At 39.6% G+C, this 22586-nt stretch overlaps 2 protein-coding genes and 1 pseudogene across 3 annotated transcripts in view; all 3 read right to left on the bottom strand.

Moving 5' to 3' along the window:
* Positions 1 to 2397: 2397 nt before the first annotated feature.
* LOC148918036 (uncharacterized) overlaps positions 2398 to 22586 on the bottom strand; it is a 54162-nt gene continuing 33973 nt past the window's right edge. Inside the window, exon 5 of the mRNA XM_089050753.1 lies at positions 2398 to 2490. Within this exon, the coding sequence (XP_088906879.1) occupies positions 2457 to 2490 (34 nt within the window). The 3' untranslated portion in view covers positions 2398 to 2456. The remainder of the gene's footprint in view (positions 2491 to 22586) is intronic.
* LOC148918037 (uncharacterized) lies at positions 3297 to 5042 on the bottom strand. The gene is made up of 3 exons (XM_089050754.1): positions 4693 to 5042; positions 3860 to 4015; positions 3297 to 3449 (listed from the first exon to the last, which is right to left on the bottom strand). The coding sequence occupies exons 1-3, from the start codon at positions 4705 to 4707 to the stop codon at positions 3384 to 3386; spliced, it is 237 nt and encodes a 78-aa protein (XP_088906880.1). The 5' UTR covers positions 4708 to 5042; the 3' UTR covers positions 3297 to 3383.
* On the bottom strand, positions 7316 to 8632 carry LOC148918038 (plant UBX domain-containing protein 1-like; annotated as a pseudogene). The gene is made up of 5 exons (XR_016125931.1): positions 8584 to 8632; positions 8246 to 8307; positions 7936 to 8065; positions 7757 to 7861; positions 7316 to 7540 (listed from the first exon to the last, which is right to left on the bottom strand). The product of XR_016125931.1 is annotated as a plant UBX domain-containing protein 1-like (transcript).

Genomic DNA, 22586 nt, shown 5'->3' on the forward strand with positions numbered 1-22586 from the left:
GATTTCCTTTGTATATTTTCCACGCAAGCTGAATCACCACCTAATTTATCTAACTTATTTCTAGAGAATGAATCAGTGTCTTCTAAGTTTGATGTATTCAATCTTGGCGAGCTATTCAGAGCTGCTTTTTCTTTCAAATGCTGCTGCTGCTGCTGATGATTTTTGTCTTACAAAATCAGCAATAATTACAGCGGAATTCATCACCAATTGAGAAACTAACCTCCCTCCAACATTATTATCATCAACCAATGCTCCAGCATTAGCATTTGAAGATGAGCCTACTTTCTTGCCACTAGACTTATTCCCATATGCATCCCTTTGGGAAGGAACCTCATCAAGACTTGTCGGAACGGTTTTAATTGGTATTTTTCTTGTGCCAGACACTTCAATGTGTTTCTTTTCCTTATGGGGCTTATCTAGGCATTGGAGATGATACGACTGAAGGCATTTTCCACAGTGCTTCAGGTTACTCCCAACACAGCACACAAAACAACATGGCATACCTGCAAGAAAAAGAGGCAGGTGAGACAGAATATAGCAATGACCTTAAAAATAAATTATAGGTCTAAGACAACTAAGAGAAGATCTTCATAGAAACCTAGATTAAAGAACCAAATCCAAATGCTCATCTCAACTAGATACGCTTTCAAGGGTCGGTTGAATAGGGCACATTCTGGTGGTATCTGGTAATCCCTTAAAACCTTTTTCTTTTCAGTATTTTTTTTCAAGAACAAAATGATTAGAGGAAAAATAGGGAAGGATGGATTATTAAATTATCTACATAAAGATGATTGACATACAACATATGTCCCTATGAAACAAACTACAAAAAGTGAACAGGTTTCCAACAATCTCAACGCAGAATTTCTGTTGTAATTTTCTGAGGAACGCTTATCAATCAAATGAACTTGCAAGTCTGGTGGTTTGCTTAAAGAAGTATCATTGGGAGCAACAAAAAGTGAATTACGGCACTCATGTCCCTGTACAGGATCTGTTCTTGATTGCCGCTTTCACTTATACGTTAGCAACACTTTGCTTCCTGACATTTAAGCTTTCAAAAAGAAATCTTGCTGCAATTCCAAACACTTGGACCGCATTTTTCACATGAAATTTGTACTTATTCCACTATATGTTCAGTCTCATTTCAACACAGAAAAACCTGCAACTGTTAAGGAAGAATATCCAATTAACTAAACAGCAAGTCAAGGCTCATATAGTTAATACAGTTATGAGTAGCAACACAATGATAGCTGAAGGGCAAAAGACGGATTTCGACTACTCTGAAATAGTGAATCACTATTACGAGGAATGCGGCAAACAAAAATTGTACTAACATTCTCCACATAAAACACAGGCCGTGAGGTACAAGCATAAATGCCATTTGCATATTAAAGAATAAGCAAAGCAAGAGAAGCTAAACGCATGCCATTCACAGAAATGTTTAAACTTCAGAATCAATATGAATTCAAGTAGCCTAACGCATGCCATTCACAGAACCTTGTTATTGGCAAGACCATAGAAACTCCATGATAGGACAACTTCATCATTTCCTTCCACAGAAGACAGACACCAAGTCAGCAAATTTCGTATTTTTTTCTTCTGCGCCATGTCGTCAGTGCGAGAGAGAAGAATATAAGGCGCGAAACAGGGAGAGGAATGGAATTGGATGAATTAAGAGTCACATCATCTCTTCTTCTATGGACCTGACTTGTGCTTCACTGCTTCGGCTTCCCAATCTCAAGCTCAAATTTGCAGCTAATTTTTTTCAATTTCGGGTTTCAGACTTTCAGTCAATCGCAGTGTTTGAAAAGTCGGCCTAGGCGGGCGCTAGGCGGCTAGGCGGTCCCCAGGTGGCTAGGTAGTAGCTAGGCCTAGGCAGGTTGGGTCTTTTTTCGGCGCCGAACCCGGAGGACGAAGCAGTGACTGCGAGAGAAAGTTCCGTCCACTGCGAGTGCAAGATTCGTGTTCGTTCGAATAATATTTAAAGATTATAGCCGCACGGCTTTACTGTTAAAATATTGGAATCTAATTAGAAAGTATAGCCGTTCGGCTGTACATTTATAATTTCTATTTATGCAGTCGTGCCTTGCAGCTATAATGGTAAAATATTGTATTTAAAGCTGATCGGCTATACTGTTAATATATTGTATTTAGAGAGTATAGCAGTGCGGGTATACTGTTATAATATCTATTTGTCCATGTATTAAAATAAATAAAAGGTGTGATACTAATAATAGATTTTTCTGTATTTCTCGGACCTTCTCACGTTTGCATGCCTCCTATTTTGCAGTCCTTCCTTTATCTAGCACATCAAAATGATTGTAATGCGACTAATAAATTCATAAAGTAAAAAACAAAAAGAAATTTCCAGTGGAAAAACAGATGCAACAATAACTCATCAAGTTTCTTTGCAGACTTCCCAGTTTCCCTTTCACCTGTACAACCATTGGCTGGCTCTACTTTTGCAGAATGATTAGAACCACCATGATCCTGGGACCAAAAACAAATGCAACAGCCAAAAAAAATTGAAGAATAAGTTTCTAAAACAATTAGTCCAAATGAATAAAAGAGAAACTGATTGGTACTGTGGCATCCTCATACATCCGAAAACGGCTCTTCGCTTGTTTCATGTTCTTAGCAGCGATAGACTCTGCAATGTAGGCACCTTGCTCACTGGAAAGCAAGCCTTCATGAAATCTGAAACAACATAAGTGGAAAAAAAATTGAAACAAGTCATAGAACCAAAATAAAAAATTAAGTACACTAATATATCTGAAACAACATAAGTGGAAAAAAAAATTGAAACAAGTCATAGAACCAAAATAAAAAATGAAGTACACTAATATATCCTAAACAAGATACGTAAATGGAGCATAGTTATCAGGAAAATTTAAATCTCCATCGATCCTGTTACAGCCCAAGAAAACCCAAAGATAAGCAAACAGATTACTGACATTTTTCCAAGACCCCAAAAGATGCAAAAAGGGCCATCATATTACGCAGGAACATAGCCTAACAAAAAATGATATACCCTATCTTTGCAAGCATCTAGAACAAATGAACACATCTAGAATAGACGAGAACGGGAAGATTCAGGAACATCAAGGTTACCAAAAAAGAACAGAATTCCATTTTATTTCTGTCTTTGACCTCTCTACTGTTTTTACATGTGAATTGTTTTTTTTTAACAAACTAAATACCGAAGGATTGAACCTTCAAAACGTACGTATTGCAATTTCCAAAAAAAAAAATAAATGAATAAAGATCTAAATGTTCATGTCCACTTCTTGGGATTGGTATATTTTGGATTTTATAACTGTCAAAATTGTTTAGTAATCATAGCATTAGCACTGACAAGACCTTCTTATGGAGCCATTAGCCCCTCAGTCAGCTTTGAGAAGCAGTGTTTGCATCACATTGTACCTGGGATCAAGTTTCCGCTGCCATCCCTGCAAAACATAACCAGTGATGAGATTTGTATAAGATCAGTTAATTGATGACCACACCAATCATAATATAAATTGGAGCAAATTGCCTCTCAGATTTGTATAAGATATCAGTAATTGTCTATTTCTGCTACTCATGGTAAACCTATTATATAATACAAAAAACTATCATATTTGTTTTTCTGAGACAATTAAATTAAATTTATAATGAGAAGAGAAAGGAGTAAAGGATATATGGCCAACAGAAAAAAGCAGAAAAACAAATAAAGAAAAGACAACTTAATAATCTACGTGTGCTTTAATTTAATGTCTTTGTGCTTATAAATTTCACATGCCTATATTGCGAAGATTACAGAATTTCATAAGAGAATTTCCATGCCTTGGCTGCAATAGATAAAGGAAAAAGAAATTACCTCAAGAACCAAAGTGGTTACCATGACAGTACAGACATTGCCATCGACATTGACTCTATGACGCCTAACTTTCTCCAGTAACTGCTGCATACACTCAGCAGGATGGACCAGATCACCTTCTGGAGTACCCCAGAAAGCGAATGCCTCCTCCACTTGCTGTAAAAAGAAGAAGATTAGACTAAAATCAAATACATAATGTAGATTATTAAGGAGGGAAACTTGTAACAGAAGCTTCCTGAGTTCATAATATCATTGAGGAACTGCATTTTGTCTACAACCATAACACACATAGTGATGAATAAACGAAAAAAGGAGTGAATACTACACACACACACATCACATATTTCAATTGTGCTTGACAAAATTCAGGCTTTGAGACAAGAAAGTATTAGCAGGGGAAGTTGGATTGAAAAGCATTCTAATATGAAATTCTTTCTTTGCATAATCTTAGCATAAAGGAGGAATTGAAAGGGCAAATATCAAACTTGCAACTTATTTAATAAGGAACACCCAAACAAGATGAATGCAACGGATCTCCAGAACTGTTAAGGAAAAACCTTTGAAGGTGAATTACTTGCCCATTTTTAGAGAGGAGATGGTGGAAGATAGAACAATAAGACATTAGAAAGATAGTAGCTTTTTATATATATATATATATATATATATGTATTTGGATTTGTTATGTATTCAGACCACATTCAGGTATATCAACTGATATAATTCACAAACTTCAAGACACAACAAGATACTTAAAAGACTTAAACACAATTCAATCAAAATAGTCCAAAAGCATAAATGCATTGCAAGTAACATCAAAGGTACATATATGTTACCAGGTCCAGGAGCATCTTCAAAAGTGCGTGCGTCACAATGTGAGCAAGCGCAGATTGAATCCGATCATCCCCTTCAAGATCATCGACACATTCCTCTTGTTCATAAGTTTCCACCAAAACAGCAGGATCCACAAATGGGGCAGCTTCCCTTGCAATCTCAAGCTCAAATTTGCAGCTAAATTTTTTCAATTTCGAGTTTCAGACTTTCATTCAATCGCCGTGTTTGAAAAGTCGGCCTAGGCGGTGGCTAGGCGGCTAGGCGGTCCCTAGGCGGCTAGGTAGTAGCTAGGCGGGCGCCTAGGCTGGTTGGGTCTGTTTTCGGCGCCGAACCCAGAGGACGAAGCAGTGACTGCGAGAGAAAGTTCCGTCCACTGCCAGTGCAAGCTTCGTGTTGGTTGGAATATATTTCAAGCGTATAGCCGTTCGGCTATACGTTTAAATTATTCAAATCTAATTAGAAAGTATAGCCGTACGGCTGTACGTGTATAATTTCTATTTATACAGTCGAGCCTTTCGGCTATAACACTGATAACGCTGCAGAAGCCTCAGCAATGTCCTCGTCATAGAGTATAGCCGCGCGGCTATACTCTAATATCTATTTGTGCATGTATTAAATAAATAAATAAAAGGTGTGATACTAATAATAAGATCCAGGAAATAAATTATTCTTTCTTCATCTTTTTTTACCACTCCCTAAATTTAGGGTTCATGGAAAGTGGCTTGTTACTTGGGCCTTAATTTTTGCTCCCACACTGATAATGTTGCAGAAGCCTCAGGAATATGATTTGATGTGGTAGAAATAAACCAGCTTGACCAAATGAGAATACAGTATGCTGATTATTTGCTGATATGCTCTACGTTTTACTTGTTTGGCAAATTGGGGACCGAAGGTTGATGTTGTTGTTTTTTTTTTCTTGACCTTGCTTCAAATTATGAAGCCCCAAAGCTGATTGGTACCGTGGCATCCTCAAACATCCAAAAACAGCCCTATGCTTGTTTTCATGTTCTTAGCAGCGGCTGACTACTGCAATGTAGACACCTTGCTCACTGGAAAGCAAGCCTTCAGGAAATCCGAAACAACATAAGTGGAAAAAAATTTGAAACAAGTTACAGAACACAAAAAAACACTAATATGTCCTAAACAAATTATAAAACGTAAATGGAGCACCGTTATCAGGAAAATTTAAATCTCCATAGATCCTGTTACAGCCCAAGAAAATTCAAAGATAAGCACAAAGGAACATAGCCTAACAACAAATACAGGAAAATTTAAAACAAAAATAGGAGTATCGCCGCGCGGCTATACTATTTTTAAAAACTAAAATAACACGGTAGATCGCCCATACTATTTTTTTTTTTAAAAACAGTTGTCGCTATACCATTTAGTTTTGAAAAAACAGTTGCACCTGGCGATCAGGCACCCACGTGTCAAAATAAGTATAGCATACGGCTATACCATTTTTAAAAGAAAACCAGTACATCCCGACGGCTATACTCTTTAAGTACATTATATTCGAAAGGTATAGCCGCCCTGCTATACTATTTATTACAACAACAAAAAAGTTTGCCCCTAGCGATTAGGCGCCTACGTGTCAAAATATGTATAGCCGCACGGCTAGACTATTTTTTAAAGAAAACCGGCGTAGAGCCGCTTGGCTATACTATTCAATGAAAAAATTAAAAACCGAGTATAGGCGACCGGCTCTACCTTCAGGAATGAAGTTTGAAATTTGTGCTACCAGATTGATTATAGCAAAATCTCTCCCAATCGATTCACAAACACCAGACAACTACTATGGGCTTCACCTGTTGACCAGCTCCACGCACTTGAGCAATACTTCCAGATGCTACTGGTTTCTCTTCAAAATCATCAAAACTCTCCGGGAGCTTGCGGCCAAATGCTCGTTCAATAGTTTTCTTCATGTAGGCAAAGCTATGAGAGCTTGGTGCATAAAGAAAGAGCACCAACTATAAACAATTACGCGAATTCCAGTGCCACAAATCAAAAGCGATTGAATCATCAGAAAATAAATAAATAATTAATTAAAAAATCCGCCTAGGCGTCTAGGCGCTTTTTTCTTTTAGATTTTTATTTTGCTGACTTAGTTTAAATTTTTAATGCTTTTGTAACCCCCAGTAGTAGATTAAAAATAATGTATATTTCTTTAAATGATATTCCTTGTTGAAAACATCTATTTTCTATTTAGTGGCAATTTCTGACATGACCCGATACACGACTCAAAACCAGCACTATTAAATTTTGTAGAGCATAATGTGTCCAAATCCCCTCCTCCCCGTATGTTTTTCTTTGCCATTCAGATCCTCTCCCCGTTGATAAACACAGAAAAAGGAAGTTGGGAAAACAGGCAATACAAATGCCTAGCCAGCACTAAACATAATATTCAAAGATGTAAGGTGAAAAGGCAAAATAATTTGAAGCACAGTCACTGACATGTCATATATGGTTAACATTCATATATTGTTTTAGAAAATAAGAACCACCTTAGCAAAGCACATATGCAAAAGTTCTCTCTTTAAAATCCTAACAATTATCTGACGGCAAGTTGCGGCCATCAAATAAGGGTCAGAATCAGCACAATCTTAAAGATAGGGAGTTGCTCTTATCAATTTACAGAACTCATGTGATTCATGTCACAGTTTCAGCCACTTTGGCTTGACAGGTTTTTTCTCCGCAGGCTTCTTCTCTTGAACAACAGGAGGTGATGCCTCTGGTATTGTTTCTGGTGCAGACTCAACAGGCTCTGCATGTTTAGTGAGGAGTTCAAACCTTTCAAAGACACGATCTCTTCCTGAAGGAAGGGACCTGACTTGGCATCTGAAGCATCATCTGCTGGACATGACAATACAATAATCAAACATTTCGCATTAGCCATTGCTATTTACAATCAAAAGATATATATCATTACATCAGTGAAATAATTTTCGGGTAAAAGTTCTGATTCCTCTGCCATCACCGCAGACGGGCAACCCCATAATCATATAGAAGAGTGTCTCCATTGAGAATATTTCATTTAAGTTATGAGACCAAAAAGCATGTGCTAACCTTTTGGCATATTATATGAAAAATACACAATTGCACCAGGAACAAAGCCAGCAGAGTAAATATCCTGTGACGTGTCTTTTATCTGCTTCTTAGGAGTTGTAGTATCTGCATCAGTAAATGTTAGAATCTATTGCATAATCATACATGGAAAATTCAATATTTTGATTTACTCTGCATACATATGTAGAATGGTAATTCTGGTCGAGCAACTACTTTCGTGAGGAGATCAACCAAGCTCTGAACTGTTTCTGATGCATGAAAAGTGGCCTCTAATGTGTGATTATCAGGAAATCGAACCCTGATCACAGTCTGCATACATCACACATGAACTTAACAATTAGATAAAAATCGATTATATGACTAATTAAGATTTGGAAAAGGTTATGCATCCGATGATGATGGGGCAGAATTGATCCTATACAAACTACAATAGAAACAATCACTATAACAAGTAGAAAAGAAAGTCATAATAAAGGGTATAGCAACCACCTTTGTTATCCTTGACCTGCGGGCTGCCTGTTCTGCCTCTTTAAGCTTTCGTGTTTTAGAACCTTATCTGTTCATATTGCATTAATGAAATATAGTAAGTATAAATACCATAAGAATACCTCCAATTGCATGTATCAGTATAAGTCTTTGAATGTGTAATTAAATTCCCAATAGTTTATCAAATGAGTGGTGATTTCCCCACTACTTTTTCTCCTATTTTATCCACTTACACTCCTTTTTTATAACTAAAAAAGGAGTGTAAGTGGATAAAATAGGAGTGGGAAATCATTGCCCTATCAAATTTCGTTCATGTTATTAAGTTTTTTAGAATAAAATACTTGAGGCATTGACAAGACTACCAATAAGCAAGAAGATTATGTTTCCCATTAAAATATTCGCTAGCATATTATAGAACTTGAACACCGGCCGCTACACGGGAAAGATTATGTTTCCCTAAAATTATAAATGATATGGTTTCTGTCAATTACCTTCCTTTTTTGGCATTCATAATCCGATAATAATCCTCTGCTGTAAACTCAAAAAATTCATCTGTCTCCTCTGCAAAACAAAAAATGATGAAAATAAAAAAATTTCTATCAGGCATCTCAGTGTGCTTGCTTCCACAGATAATCCAAAATATAAAAAGCTATAAGCTGAATGGTTTGGCCTAGCATAGTTGAATTGCTTCATACCAGTAATAGACTCTTCCGTGTGCGAAGAAGAAGCAGCTGACGTTTCAAAAACATGAATTTCTCTCCCGAAGTTTCTTTTGCTGCTGTGAGCTTGGCCTGAACTTTCAGTCAATCGCAGTGTTTGAAAAGTCGGCCTAGGAGGGCGGCTAGGCGGCTAGGCGGGCGCTAGGCGGCTAGGCGGTCGCTAGGTGGCTAGGTAGTAGCTAGGCGGCGCCTAGGCGGGTTGGGTCTTTTTCGGCGCCGAACCCGGAGGACGAAGCAGTGACTGCGAGAGAAAGTTCCGTCCACTGCGACTCTGCGAGTGCGAGCTTCGTGTTCGTTCGAATAATATTTAAAGAGTCTAGCCGAACGGCTGTACGTTTAAAATATTCGAATCTAATTAGAAAGTATAGCCGTCCGGCTGTACGTTTATAATTTCTATTTATACAGTCGAGCCTTGCGGCTATAATGGTAAAATATTGTATTCAAAGCTGATCGGCTATACTGTTAATATATTGTATTTACATAGTATAGCCGGGCGGCTATACTCTATTTGCAGTCCTTCCTTTATCTAGCACATCAAAATGATTGTAATGCGACTAATAAATTCATAAAGTAAAAAACAAAAAGAAATTTCCAGTGGAAAAACAGATGCAACAATAACTCACAAGTTTCTTTGCAGACTTCCAGTTTCCTTTCAGCCTGCTTGGTGGCTCTACTTTTGCGAATGATTAGAACCACCATGATCCTGGGAACAAAAACAAATGCAACAGCCAAAAAAAATTGAAGAATAAGTTTCTAAAACAATTAGTCCAAATGAATAAAAGAGAAACTTATTGGTACTGTGGCATCCTCATACACACGGCTCTTCGCTTGTTTCATGTTCTTAGCAGCGATAGACTCTGCAATGTAGGCACCTTGCTCACTGGAAAGCAAGCCTTCATGAAATCTGAAACAACATAAGTGGAAAAAAAATTGAAACAAGTCATAGAACCAAAATAAAAATAAAAATTAAGTACACTAATATATCCTAAACAAGATACGTAAATGGAGCATAGTTATCAGGAAAAATTAAATCTCCATCGATCCTGTTACAGCCCAAGAAAACTCAAAGATAAGCAAACAGATTACTGACATTTTTCCAAGACCCAAAAGATGCAAAAAGGGAGATCATATTACGCAGGAACATAGCCTAACAACAAATGATATACCCTATCTTTGCAAGCATCTAGAACAAATGAACACATCTAGAAATTCTAGAATAGAGGAGAACTGGAAGATTCAGGAACATCAAGGTTACCAAAAAATAACAGAATTCCATTTTATTTCTGTCTTTTACCTCTCTCTGTTTTACAAACAAACTAAATCTGAAGGATACTGCCCCAAGAGTTGTGCATACCGTCATTACAATAGACAGAGGAACATCCCCTTGAGCAATTAAGGTCACCTGAAAGGCTATTTCGTACAAAGCATTGAATGGAGTTGAATAAATGGGCTAGGCGGGGCTAGGCGGGGGCTAGGCGGCTAGGCGGGGTCTAGGCGGGCCTAGGCGGGCTAGGAGGAGCTAGGCGGTCTAGGCGGGCGCTGAGAGAGAGAGAGAGAGAGAGCGAGGATGAGCGGGTTATGTTTAGGGTTTAGAAAAGGGCATTGGCTATACTATTTTTTATAATAAAAAACCGTAGTATAGCCGTTCGGCTATACGATTTATTAAAATTTTGAGCCCTTAATATTGCTAACTCCTAAAATTTTGATTGCCGACTTGTGAGTTGTGACCCACCGTGGGGGCATTAAAGGTGGAATGCGGGAAGGTCTCTTGTTAAGACGCGGACAACAGGTCTAGTGCCGGTATTTGCGGGAATGCGACACGGGGACATGGCGACACGGAAAATCTCAAAAAATTAGGATACGGGTATGGCTAGGACACGGCAATTAAAATAATAATTTATTCTTAATACTTCAATGTCACATAATTTCATAAAACAAAACAAATAACTCATGTTCATCATCCATACATAATAATTAATAGACCACAAAATAAAACATAAATAATCTAACTCTGAATCTTCTTCAAGCATCTATGTCTTCATTGTTATTGTTATTATTTGTTGTGTTCTCTTAAAAAAACAGAAGAAAGAATTGTCACCTCACCACCAAGTCCAACTCTTCTACTGTTGTGGAGAGAGATAAGAAAAGAAAATAGAGAACATAAATAAATGCATTTGAAAATAGAGAAAAAAAAAATTGCAAAGAGAGTTACCTTGTGCAAAACCAGGAGAAGGGGAGGAGAAGAGCTGTGATGAAGGAAATAAACTTTGGCAGCAGAAAAAAGTGAGATTGAGGTATTAAAAAGTCTTTTCCCACTTTTAGCTCCTATTTTTAAAAATATTTCAAATCAGTCCACCAAAAGTTTCAAAAATCACGTTTAGACCCCATATTTTATTTTGAAAATTTCAAACTGGTCCCTGTCGTGTCTTGACCGTGTTGGAGCCATGTCTTGACCGTGTCCCAACCGTTGACCGTGTCAAACCGTGTCGGGGGCATGTTGGAGCCGTGTCGGCGTGTCCGACACTCCGACACTCCAGCAGTTTGGAGTGTCCGTGCAACATAGGTTATAATAGGCTTCTACAAAGATGCTGAGGGGCCACGTATTTGGCTCCCAAGTTGACGGCTAATCTCAGTTGGCTGGTTGGCATCATTGTGGAAAGGCAGTTGACTTGTCAGAGCGGTTGTGGCAGAGATAACGACATCTGATCTCTCTCTGGGCCGACTGAGATCCGCTCTTGAATTGACCAATGACCACCACCTTTTTACCTCCCTCCCACAACCCACGATGCCAACCCAAATACATCATCTATCTGATATCAAATTCATGCCCAATTTGCTTTGTAAATATTCCAATTATTATCATGCTATCCATGGCGTCAGTTAAAGTTAATTCAGAGAACATCTTCCTAACAGATAGAGACCAAGATTAAGAAAAGTTATTATAAAAAAAAAGAAAAAAAAGGAAAGTCAGTGTTTGACCCGAAACAAATTTGTAGAGGCCAAGAACATTTTAACTATTAATGCAAAAGTTTCATCCTCACGTGGGAGAATCTCAAAAAATTCACAGGAGTTTCTGAAATTATGATTGAGATCACATGGGATTTTTGCAAGCACATCAAATATCTCAAGGGAGATGGTAAATAATCAACAACTAATGTCTAATAGCATTCAAAGGAGTATTTGACTCCCACACGATTTGAGCAGTAAACATTATACCAAGAAGGATGTTTAAACTCGGCCATACGGTTGTGATTTATATATACTTGCACAGAAGCATACACAATAAATTCTCCAAATGCCTTCAATTCTATACGAGAAGATTACCGAGCTGCTCTTAATAGAGTTTTATTGCTTTTCCTCTTCTCTCTTGAAAAAATTGTAGATCCCACATTGGAAAAGTATAATATGTATTATGTACTTAATATTGTTAACTCCGAAAACTTTGCTCACCGAGCTTAGTAACATGAGTTTGTGACTCAATGTCGGGGCATTAAAGGTGGAATTTGGAACTTAGTGTTAAGACATGGACAACCTATGGCACAGTGCTCTCGGCACAGTTGCTTTGTGGGCTACTCTACAGTAGCAGCCATTGTGGCTTATCAGAGCAGATGTCGATTACACTAGGCCTGGTCCGCTCTTCACCTGACCTCCACCTTTTTAAGTTTTTTTGCGATTTTCCATTGCCTGTACAGATTTAATTCAAAACCTATAAATTTACTTTTGTCAATCTCTCCAACCACAATAGGCAGCCAATCCACTTTTGCTTTGCTTATTAATTCAAAATAAAATGTTTGGGGAGCAGTCCAATTTGTTTATACCAAAATGAACAGCCAATTAGAATCAGACGCGTGGACAAGATTGGGTCTATGGTAGCCTTCGGCACCTTGCTTCGGCACCCAGCCTACCGATCCAAAGATTAGGGCGACCTCCTCCTCTAGGACATGTGGCAAGCCCACAATCGATGTCTACAGTCCCACATCGAAATTCTACACAACTTGCACACCTCCCAAGGTCTATAAAAGAAGCACAATTCCCGAAAATGGAGGTAATAAGAACTCACAGCATACTGCCTATTGATCTGTAGTTCAACTTTATTAAATCCATACTTACTCAAGCATCGGAGAGCCTTCGGCCGGTACCACACCGGTGCCCTAGGTCTTACCGAGCATTTGTTATCTTGCAGATCACGTGCTCTACCGAAGCCCAGAGCATACCAAAGGCGAAAACATCACTAAGTTGAGCGGAAAAGTGCCGAACCATTTTTCTGCGTCAACACATAACAATCATGCCAAGGACCTGAAAAATAATATGAACTTTATCAGCATATAATTGAGTTTATGCATTAGGGTTAAGCACGTTTGTTTATAGAACTCTGTCCAATATGTAGTTATGAGCTAAATTAATGAGTTCATGAGTTGGGATCCAATTCAAATCATGTTACCCTTCTCACTGATATGATTGAAGAGGATGAGATTCCATGTCCCCCTCCTCAACCAACACTATATATTAAGCAAACACATGGAAAATATATTGCATTAACCCCTTCTTTCAAGGTCTTCTATTCTATCTTCTCAAAATACACAACAAGAAGAAATGGCTTGCCACACTCACTCCAACAGCTTCACCTCAAGGCCACACCCGATCATTCAAGAAGTCGATGAACATTTATGTAGATTGAGATCTTCAGAGGCCACCTCCACATCCTCCTCATCAATCAGCCACGAACTAAGTGGCCTCCAAGACTTGCATGGCTCGAGACGCATTGTTTCTAATTATCCCTCTTTTTGTACCAAAAAATAAAAAATAAAAAAGAATTAAGTGATCACAAAAATCAGAAACTTTAGATCCTCTTAAAAAGAAAGACTAATCAGAAAATCTTAGGACAAGGATTACAAATGGGAGAATAAATTACAAAATGAAGAGATCACCATTACTACTATAAATGCAACAATGCCAAAACAAAGTCCACAAGATACTTAGAAATACAGAACATATCAAATTATTCCAAAGAACAGAACCAGACCCTCTGTTTGGTCTCCTCCTAAACCAAGGAATACAAAAAATTAATAAAAATAACAATCTCAAATCCATGCTTGTTGAAGAATTCATCTCAACATAAGAACAATTTTAGTGATCTCATAACAACAACAACAACAAAAACTTGAAATTCTTGTCTTCATCCACATTTTCGTTCAAGCCAACCAAACAGAGAAAACAATACTGGAAAGGAAGTAAATATTGAAAGAATGCTGAAAATTAAAAATTTGTGTGCATTTCTTTAACTTTTTCAAAACCAGAACTATTTTTATTTTCGTCTTCTCCAGACAGTTCTTGGTCTGTTTTCATGAAGAAGTCCTTTGGTATAATTGGAGTGCTACAAGCCATGATATATATATATATATATATATATGTTGCTCTCTCCCAACTTATTCCTAAGAAGTGAACAGAAGTCTTCAAACAGATGTATATATCTACACACTTGAGAAAGAAAAACAAAATTGCTGAACATCGAACCCATATAAAGGAAATGAAAATTTTATATATATAGACAAATTCCCATCATCCCATGACTAGCACAAAACTGAAATGGTATACAAGAAAACCCTCAAATATTACTCTGTGTCGAGGACAAAGATTGGTTGTTTGAAGCAGAACAGGTTCAAGGTGACTTAACCTGCACGGTGCTCATTGACAGTTTGGCAGCATCTACAGGGACGTAAGTCCATGCCAATATCTTTGTTAGTGGAGGAGTCAGGGGTACTGCCCCAAGAGTTGTGCATACCGTCATTACAATAGACAGAGGAACATCCCCTTGAGCAATTAAGGTCACCTGAAAGGCTATTTCATACAAAGCATTGAATGGAGTTGAATAAATGGCCTAGGCGGGGGCTAGACGGGCTAGGCGGGCGCTAGGCGGTCTAGGCGGGCGCTGGAGAGAGAGAGAGAGAGAGAGAGAAACGAGGATCGACGGAGTTATGTTTAGGGTTTAGAAAAGGGCCGAACGGCTATACTATATTTTAAAATAAAAAACCGTAGTATATCCCTGCGGCTATACGATTTATTAAAAAAAAAAAACCATTCTATTTGCATTAGTTTATACTTTATAGATATTAATTTGCTAGTTTTGATATATATATACTTTATAGATTTAAATTTTTGAATAGTATGTGAAAATTGGGTTTATAATACGTGAATTTTATGTGTATTATTGAAAATTTTGTAAAAAACAAGTGTATTAAACATGAAAAATACATACGTACGTGTAAAATACAAGTATTAAACATGGAAATGCTAAATTTTATATACGGCTAATAACTTTGAAAAAGTAAAAACTCAAAAGGGTACAGTAGAGACTTGTGTGAAGGCCTAATAGTAATGGAAAATGTTCTAAGCTATCAATAAACAAAAATTGTGGAAAAAAGATAATAGTATCCATGTAAAGAGTATAGCCGTACAAGGCTATACTCTTTATTTTTATGTGTAAAAAATCCCAAGTATAGCTGCTCGGCTATACTATTTTCAGTAGAATAATTCAAATCTGGCTCAAAACTAAGCACCACAAGATGTGCTAGAGTAAAATAGGATGTGTGACCTCAAACGACATTGTTTTAGACTATTAGTTAACAATATCTTCACATAAAAAATAAAATAGAGAATCTGAACTCCATAAATATGCCGGGAAACTTAGAAAAGGCTTTTACTGTCACTTAACATCAACTGTAAGAGACTTAATGGAGCCAAAAGGATACATATATCCAAGAACACCCATTCGTTGCCCATTGTATTCATACTCATAGCAGATATTACTGGGTTAGGGAAAACGAAAGGGTGCTATAGTTGTCACTTAACCTCAACTGTATGAGTCTCCTTAGAGTCGAAGGATCTACATATCTCCAAAAGAATGCGGACTGCTTCCCATTATATTCATAATCACAACAAACAATGTTGAGGTAATGCAACCATCGAGGTGAAATGAGAAGTAACCAAAACCACACCCAAAAAGAATTTTGCATACCAACGCAAGTGTCAAAAATGTAAATGAAGGATTAGTGTTGCATGCCCACCAAAATTTATGAAAGTTTCAACATTTCAATCAGGCATAAAACAATGAAGATCTTCATGGACTTACAAGAGTTTAAGAAAATTTTTTATAGCTTTTTACCAATTTGACCAAAGCCGAAACAAAACTGGAACACAAGATTCACGAGCGGATCATGTCGTAGGTAGACAGGACGCCCGAATTTCCCAGCAGGCGGACCCGTTTGGTGCCGACATCATACTGATGCCGGGCCCACTTACTAAAACCCAAGACATTCTACCGAAATTTTGCAGAGTCTCCCCATAAAATGCTCAAACCAACAATAAACAACCTGCAATAATTTACATCAATATACAACCAAAGCATGCTTTTAACATACTACAATCCAACACAAAATGGCCTCGGCCTCAAGTAAGTACCTAACATGGGCACAATAGAGCGTCTCAGAATTTGTTTACAACAAAGCAGGGGAGTAGAAAGAATTTATCTGGACCCTATTAAAGACGACAAGTTGGAGCTCGTGACTTGCTCGAATGCCTTGAGAGCAACTCATGCAGGCGCAAAGAAAGATGTGAGTGGGCGAAATAAAGTTTCACTTTAAAACAACATAGTAACCCCCCCATGTAAAAATAATGCTCTAGCATGCAGTTTCACAATTCAGAAACCAAAACTTAAACACAAAAATCCCAAAGTCCAAAACATCTCCACATCTCAAGCTCATAACTCATTTCCCAAAATATATGCAACTCTCAACAACCCGTAAATACCCATATATATATATATATATAGCTAGGACTCTAATATAATAAATACTCCTCTCCATACTAATGTACCGGGGAGACAATCCAAGGGGATTGTTAGGTGATGCGAGGATTTCGAACACTAACCCGCGTCCGGGATGAGTAGTCAGCGGGGCGGAACTCCATAGCTCACGCCGGCGCGCCAGCGACACGTGTAGCTCACAAATCTCATAACAAGTCCTACAGCGCGAGCGGTATCATCACCCCACGCTGCCAGCAGTGTGTGATGATACTCAAGCAATATACATACTCTCCCCATCGCGCGCCTTGCCAACGACCGTATGGAAAGTGTCTCACACACCGCACTGCCAAGCGCCATGTGTGAGACCCGTAATCTCATGGCCTTCCCACCCCACCGGCACTGCCAACGACGTGTGTGGGAAGCCTAGTAACTAGGGAATGGTACTCACCTACCATACTCATATATCTCACAACCATCCATCAAACTCCTATCTTTCCACAATCTCACCACAACAACCTCTCATACTCTATACATAGACAATATAGATAGCCATCCCAAAATCCATATCAACATAATCATCATACTCAAATATATATGTTCATATTCAAAATATATAGCCAAGACATATAAACATATTCAAATCATCAACCAAAGACTTATTAAATCAAAGTCACCATCATTTAAAGTATATGCACAAAACTTTCATAATTAAAAACCATGCATATGCTTAAAACAAAGTCCACTCACAAGTAATCCCAAGCTGCCCGACCCGTGAGGGTCCTCTGCAGTGATCAACAAGTACCTATTCCAAGATACAAATCCTTGATTAACAGACGTACTTCCAAAACGGAAGTTCACGAAAGGAAATACTTAAATCCCCAAGTTCCCGGTGCGCTCACGTCCAAGGAACATCCTAAGGTCGATTCTACAGATTGGAATTCGCTTAATCGCACGGTGATCGCGATTTCCCTAAACTTCACATTCTTGAATCGGAACATCCGGGGCTCCAATTCACGATCCGCGAATTCCTACAGGTTTCTAAGAGTACCTAAATCAACATACTTCAATTTGGAAACGATCCAACGGTCAGAACTTATCGAACCCGGATAACGCACAATATGCGAAATCCGTTCGATAGTCAAACGATATCCAAATTGAGATCCGCGAAATCCTACGCACTCGTGACAGCCTAAGGATCTCAACAGGACGAAAAACAACTTCACCCACCTTGCCCACGCGCCGCCACGCGCCGGCGGCGCGGGTGTGTAGAGAGATTTCGGCGACGGAAAATCTCCAAACCAACGCTCACCCTTCCAATCCTAGATACTACTCGAAGAATGGAGCAACTTTTTCAACTACGGCAACATCCAATTCGGACGGCAAGTGGCCGGAATTTCAAATTGAAATCCGGCCAAAACCTAGGATTTCCAATTCGGTTCCAAACTTCAAATTCGATCCAAACCTATCCCAAAATCAGCTAGAACACGTAAAGAGAAGAAACCTCACGTTCACCGGGATTGGGCAGCGAGGCAGCGGCGCAACGATCGAAACTTCGGTTCGAACGATCGACTGGCGGCGATTCTCGGCTTTCCGCGAAAGTGGGTGGGTCTTGGTCGGGAGAGGAGTTGAGCAGGACGGTGCGCTCTTTCCGTTGCGGGAACTGTGAGATTGAGAGAAAGAAAATCGGAGAGAAGCGGGAGAGAAGATGCAGCGGGAAGGAGAAGTGAGGGTAAATGTGAAAATCTGATTTTTACCCCAACTTACTTGAAATATTTCACGGTTACGCCACGAACAAGTTTTGATCGCCAAAGCCGTTAAATCTCGATTAGGCCTACTGTCTACGGTTTCGTCTCAGTACCACCTACGCAACCACACCACTCACGGTCCCAAAATCTTCCCGGATAAGAAAGTGACCAAAATCACCCTTAACCCAGAAATAATTTAATATTTTCCCTTAATTAAATTAAATAGGAAAATAAACGGGGTCGGGGTGTTACATTCTACCCTCCTTATAGAAATTTCGTCCCCGAAATTCACATACCTGTCAATGGAAGAGATAAGGATACTTGGCCCGCATCTACTCTTCGGGTTCCCAAGTAGCTTCTTCCCAGTTTGGCTTCTCCACAAAACTTTCACTACAGGATGGATCTAGAGCGCAACTTCATTCTTTCCTATCCAAGATCTGTACTTGGTTGTTCCTCATACGACAAATCTTCTTCCAATTCCACAGGTTGTATTCTAATACATGGGAAGGATCGCATGTATTTAGGAGCATAGAGACATGGAATACATCATGAACTTGAGGCGATTACTGGAGGTAAGGCTATGTCTGTAAGCCACGGTCCAATTCGCTCCGTGATCTCATAGGGTCCAATGTAACGAGGCTTAACTTCCCACGTTTCCCAAATCTCATCACGCCCTTCCATGGAGATAACTTCAGGAACACCCCTAATCCCCGACTGTAAACTCAAGATCCTTGGACCATTATCTGCATAACTCTCTTACGGTCTTGTGCAATTTTCAACTTCTCTCCTTTATCATCTTCACCTTCTCATTTGTTACTCGGATACTATCCACTTTTTCCAGTTTCTTGTCACCCATCATTCCAACAAATAGGAGTCCTCGCACACCGCGCCCACCTACAACGCGCTCAAAGGAGCCATCCCAATACTCGGAATGATATTGTTATTATAAGCAAACTCCACCAAGGCAAGGTGAACATCCCATGCATCTTTAAACTGTAACCACACAGGACCTCAACATGTCCTCCAGAGTCTGGATAGTCCTTTCCGATTGTCCCATCGGTTTGTGGGTGAAAGTGCATACTGAATTGCAATCTACCCATAGCTTCTTGCAAACACCTCCAAAATCGAGAAGTGAATCTAGGATCCCTGTCCGATACAATGGACACTGAGGTGCTCTATGCAACTAACAATCCTCATCCACAAAAAGTTTTGCCAACCTTGTCAAAGGATAGGTCTCCTTGATGGGTAGGAAATGAGCGGACTTGGTAAGTCTATCCACTATCACCCAAATTCCATCATGACCCTTTGAAGCATACGTGGAAGCTTAAAAACAAAATCCATAGTGTCGCTCCACTTCCATTAGGAATCTGAGTGGTTGCATGAGTCCGATGGCTTCTAACCTCTGCCTTCACTTGTTGACATATCAAACATCTGCCATTTAGCAATGTCTCCCTTCATATGCCTGCCATGAATAATATGCAGTAGCGTCAGGTACATCTCTCATACTACCCGGATGCATAGTGTAAGTAGAACAATGAGCTTCCTCCATGATTTCTCTTTCAACTCAACATTCTTACAGTACACATAGACAAGCTCTTTTACCAAGGCTCCGCTCCCCTTATAGCATAATCCTTCCGCTTTCCATTCTCTCACTTCTCCCCTTATCCTCATCTGAGTCAAGGATCTTCCAGTGCCTACAATTACCCGTTCCACCATAATGGGTCTCACATAAGCTAAGCGAGGATTCCACCTTGTTGAGTCATCTCCATTTCTCTCCATCTTTCCGTAGTTCCACCAACAGCGGAAGATAGACATATAATATGGGCTAAGTTCACGATAGTCTTCCTACTCAATGCATAAGCACCACATTAGCTTCGGCTTTGGGTGGTACTCAATCGTACAATCATAATCCTTGATCAATTCCAACCAGCCGTTGTCTCAATTCAGTTCCTTCTGGGTAAAGAAATACTTGAGGCTCTTATGATCCGTGAAAATCTGTGACAGTCTCACCATACAAGTAATGTCGCCAAATCTTGAGCAAACACTATCTGCGTAAGTTCCAAGTCATGGATCGATAATTTCGCTCATGCTTTTGAGTTGCCTCGAGGCATAAGCAATCACCCGGCCATGTTGCATCAAAACACATCCCAATCCCTGTCAAGATGCATCACGAGATCACAAAGCCCCGAGTTATCGGGAAAAGCTAAAACAAAACAGTGCGGTGGTCAACCGCCTTCAACTCACTGAAAACTCTGTTCGCACTCTTCCGCCCACTCAATATACAACGTCCTTCCTTGTCAACCGCGAGAGAGGTGTTGCTATCAAGAAAACCTTCCACAAATCGTGATAGTAACCTGCTAACCCCAGAAAACTCCGTACTTCCGTTACACTTGTGGGTTGTACCCATTTCACAATAGCCTCAATCTTCTGTGGGTCCACATAAATCCTTTCGTTGAGATTACATGTCCAAGGAACACCACTCTATCCAGCCATTAAACTGACACTTGCTAAATTTGGCATAAAGTTGCTTCCTTCTTAAAGTCCTCAATACCAACCTCAGTGCTTCTTATGCCCTTCCAAAGTCTTAGAATAAACCAAGATATCATCTATGAACACAATCACAAAGTGATCCAAATAAGTCGAAACACTCTGCATTCATCAGATCCATAAATCTTTCTTTGGAGCATTACGTCAGCGCACGGCATCACCAGAATTCATAATGTCCATACCGCGTTACTGAACGGTCTTGGCGACATCCTCTTCTCGATCCTCATCGTGGTATCGCACTTCAGATCAATCTTAGAAATACTTGGCATCCTTGGTGATCAAACAAATCATCAATCATGGTCAAAGGGATATCGGTTATCGTCTTGTCACCTTATTCAACTGCCGGTAATCAATACATAACCTCATGGTCCCATCCTTCTTCCTCACAAACAACACGGGTGCACCCTTGAGAAACACTAGGTCGGATGAAACCCATATCCACTAATTCCTGCAGCTGAATCTTCAACTCCGGAGTTGGTTTGGTGCCATCTATGGAGTTAGATAGATAGGATTGGTGCACGGAAGAAGTTCAATAGTGAACTCAATTTCCCTCGGGGTAACCGGAAGATCATGCGAAAGACATCGAAACTCACTACCACGGGAATGTCTTCGATTCAGGTGATCTCTCGGGTCGATGATATGAGCTAGAAATCCTTCACACCCTCTAAGGTCGAAAAGTAATCTTTATTGTAATAGCAGATAAGGCAAGTAGGGAGAATTCTCGTTCCCAGAAAAAAATCGCTTTGTCTGTGTCTGGACTCAGAATGTCACTTCCTTGGTAGCAATCCGCGGGCGCATGATGCTTCTCTAGCAATCCATCCCGGGATGATATCCAAATCCGCCAATTCTAAAGGGATCAAATTGGCTTCAACCATGCATCTTCTACTTGAACATAGCATTCTCACGAATAGGTGCTGCAAACATGCAGCTTCCAGTGGGTAAGAAATACTAAAACTTCCTGTCATGGGTGTCGGCCTCCACTGCGACATAGTGTACGAAATTGTGTGCTCGAAGAATGTGTGGCCCCCGGGTCAATTAAAACCACGAGCAAGATAGCAAAATAGGATCATACCGGTAATCACGTCCGGAGTGGCTGTGCCTCTCTGGGTCATAGAAACTAAGCAGTGGTGGTAGAGGCTTGGTGACCCTAATTTCTGCCACTTCAAGAGAAGATGGACGGTTCACTCTCTTTGGAAGATGCCGGAGGAAGTAGCACCACTCGACTCGATCGACCCATGGTACCTGCCCCTCGCTGGCCGATCCTTTAGTACATCAGAATAAATCGATGGGCAAAACCTCTTAGTATGCCCACGGCTGTCCAAAAATAGCATCTTGGGCGCGCCCTCAAGCTTGGTTTACCCCTTGAAAGGAATTAGGGCAATCCTTTGCAAAATGCCCATCCCATGCAAACGTAACATGTCAGCGTGCACTGGGGAGTCTAGGGCATGCAAGTAGATGGCAGTGCTTGCTCAAATCGAGTCCATCTGGGCCTTTGGGTAGTGCGGATCTCCCACTACCGGATCCTCGTCCAC

This window comes from Prunus mume, linkage group LG4 (assembly GCF_029339155.1).
Source record: "Prunus mume cultivar Tortuosa linkage group LG4, ASM2933915v1, whole genome shotgun sequence".
NCBI classification, from domain to species: Eukaryota; Viridiplantae; Streptophyta; class Magnoliopsida; order Rosales; family Rosaceae; genus Prunus; species Prunus mume.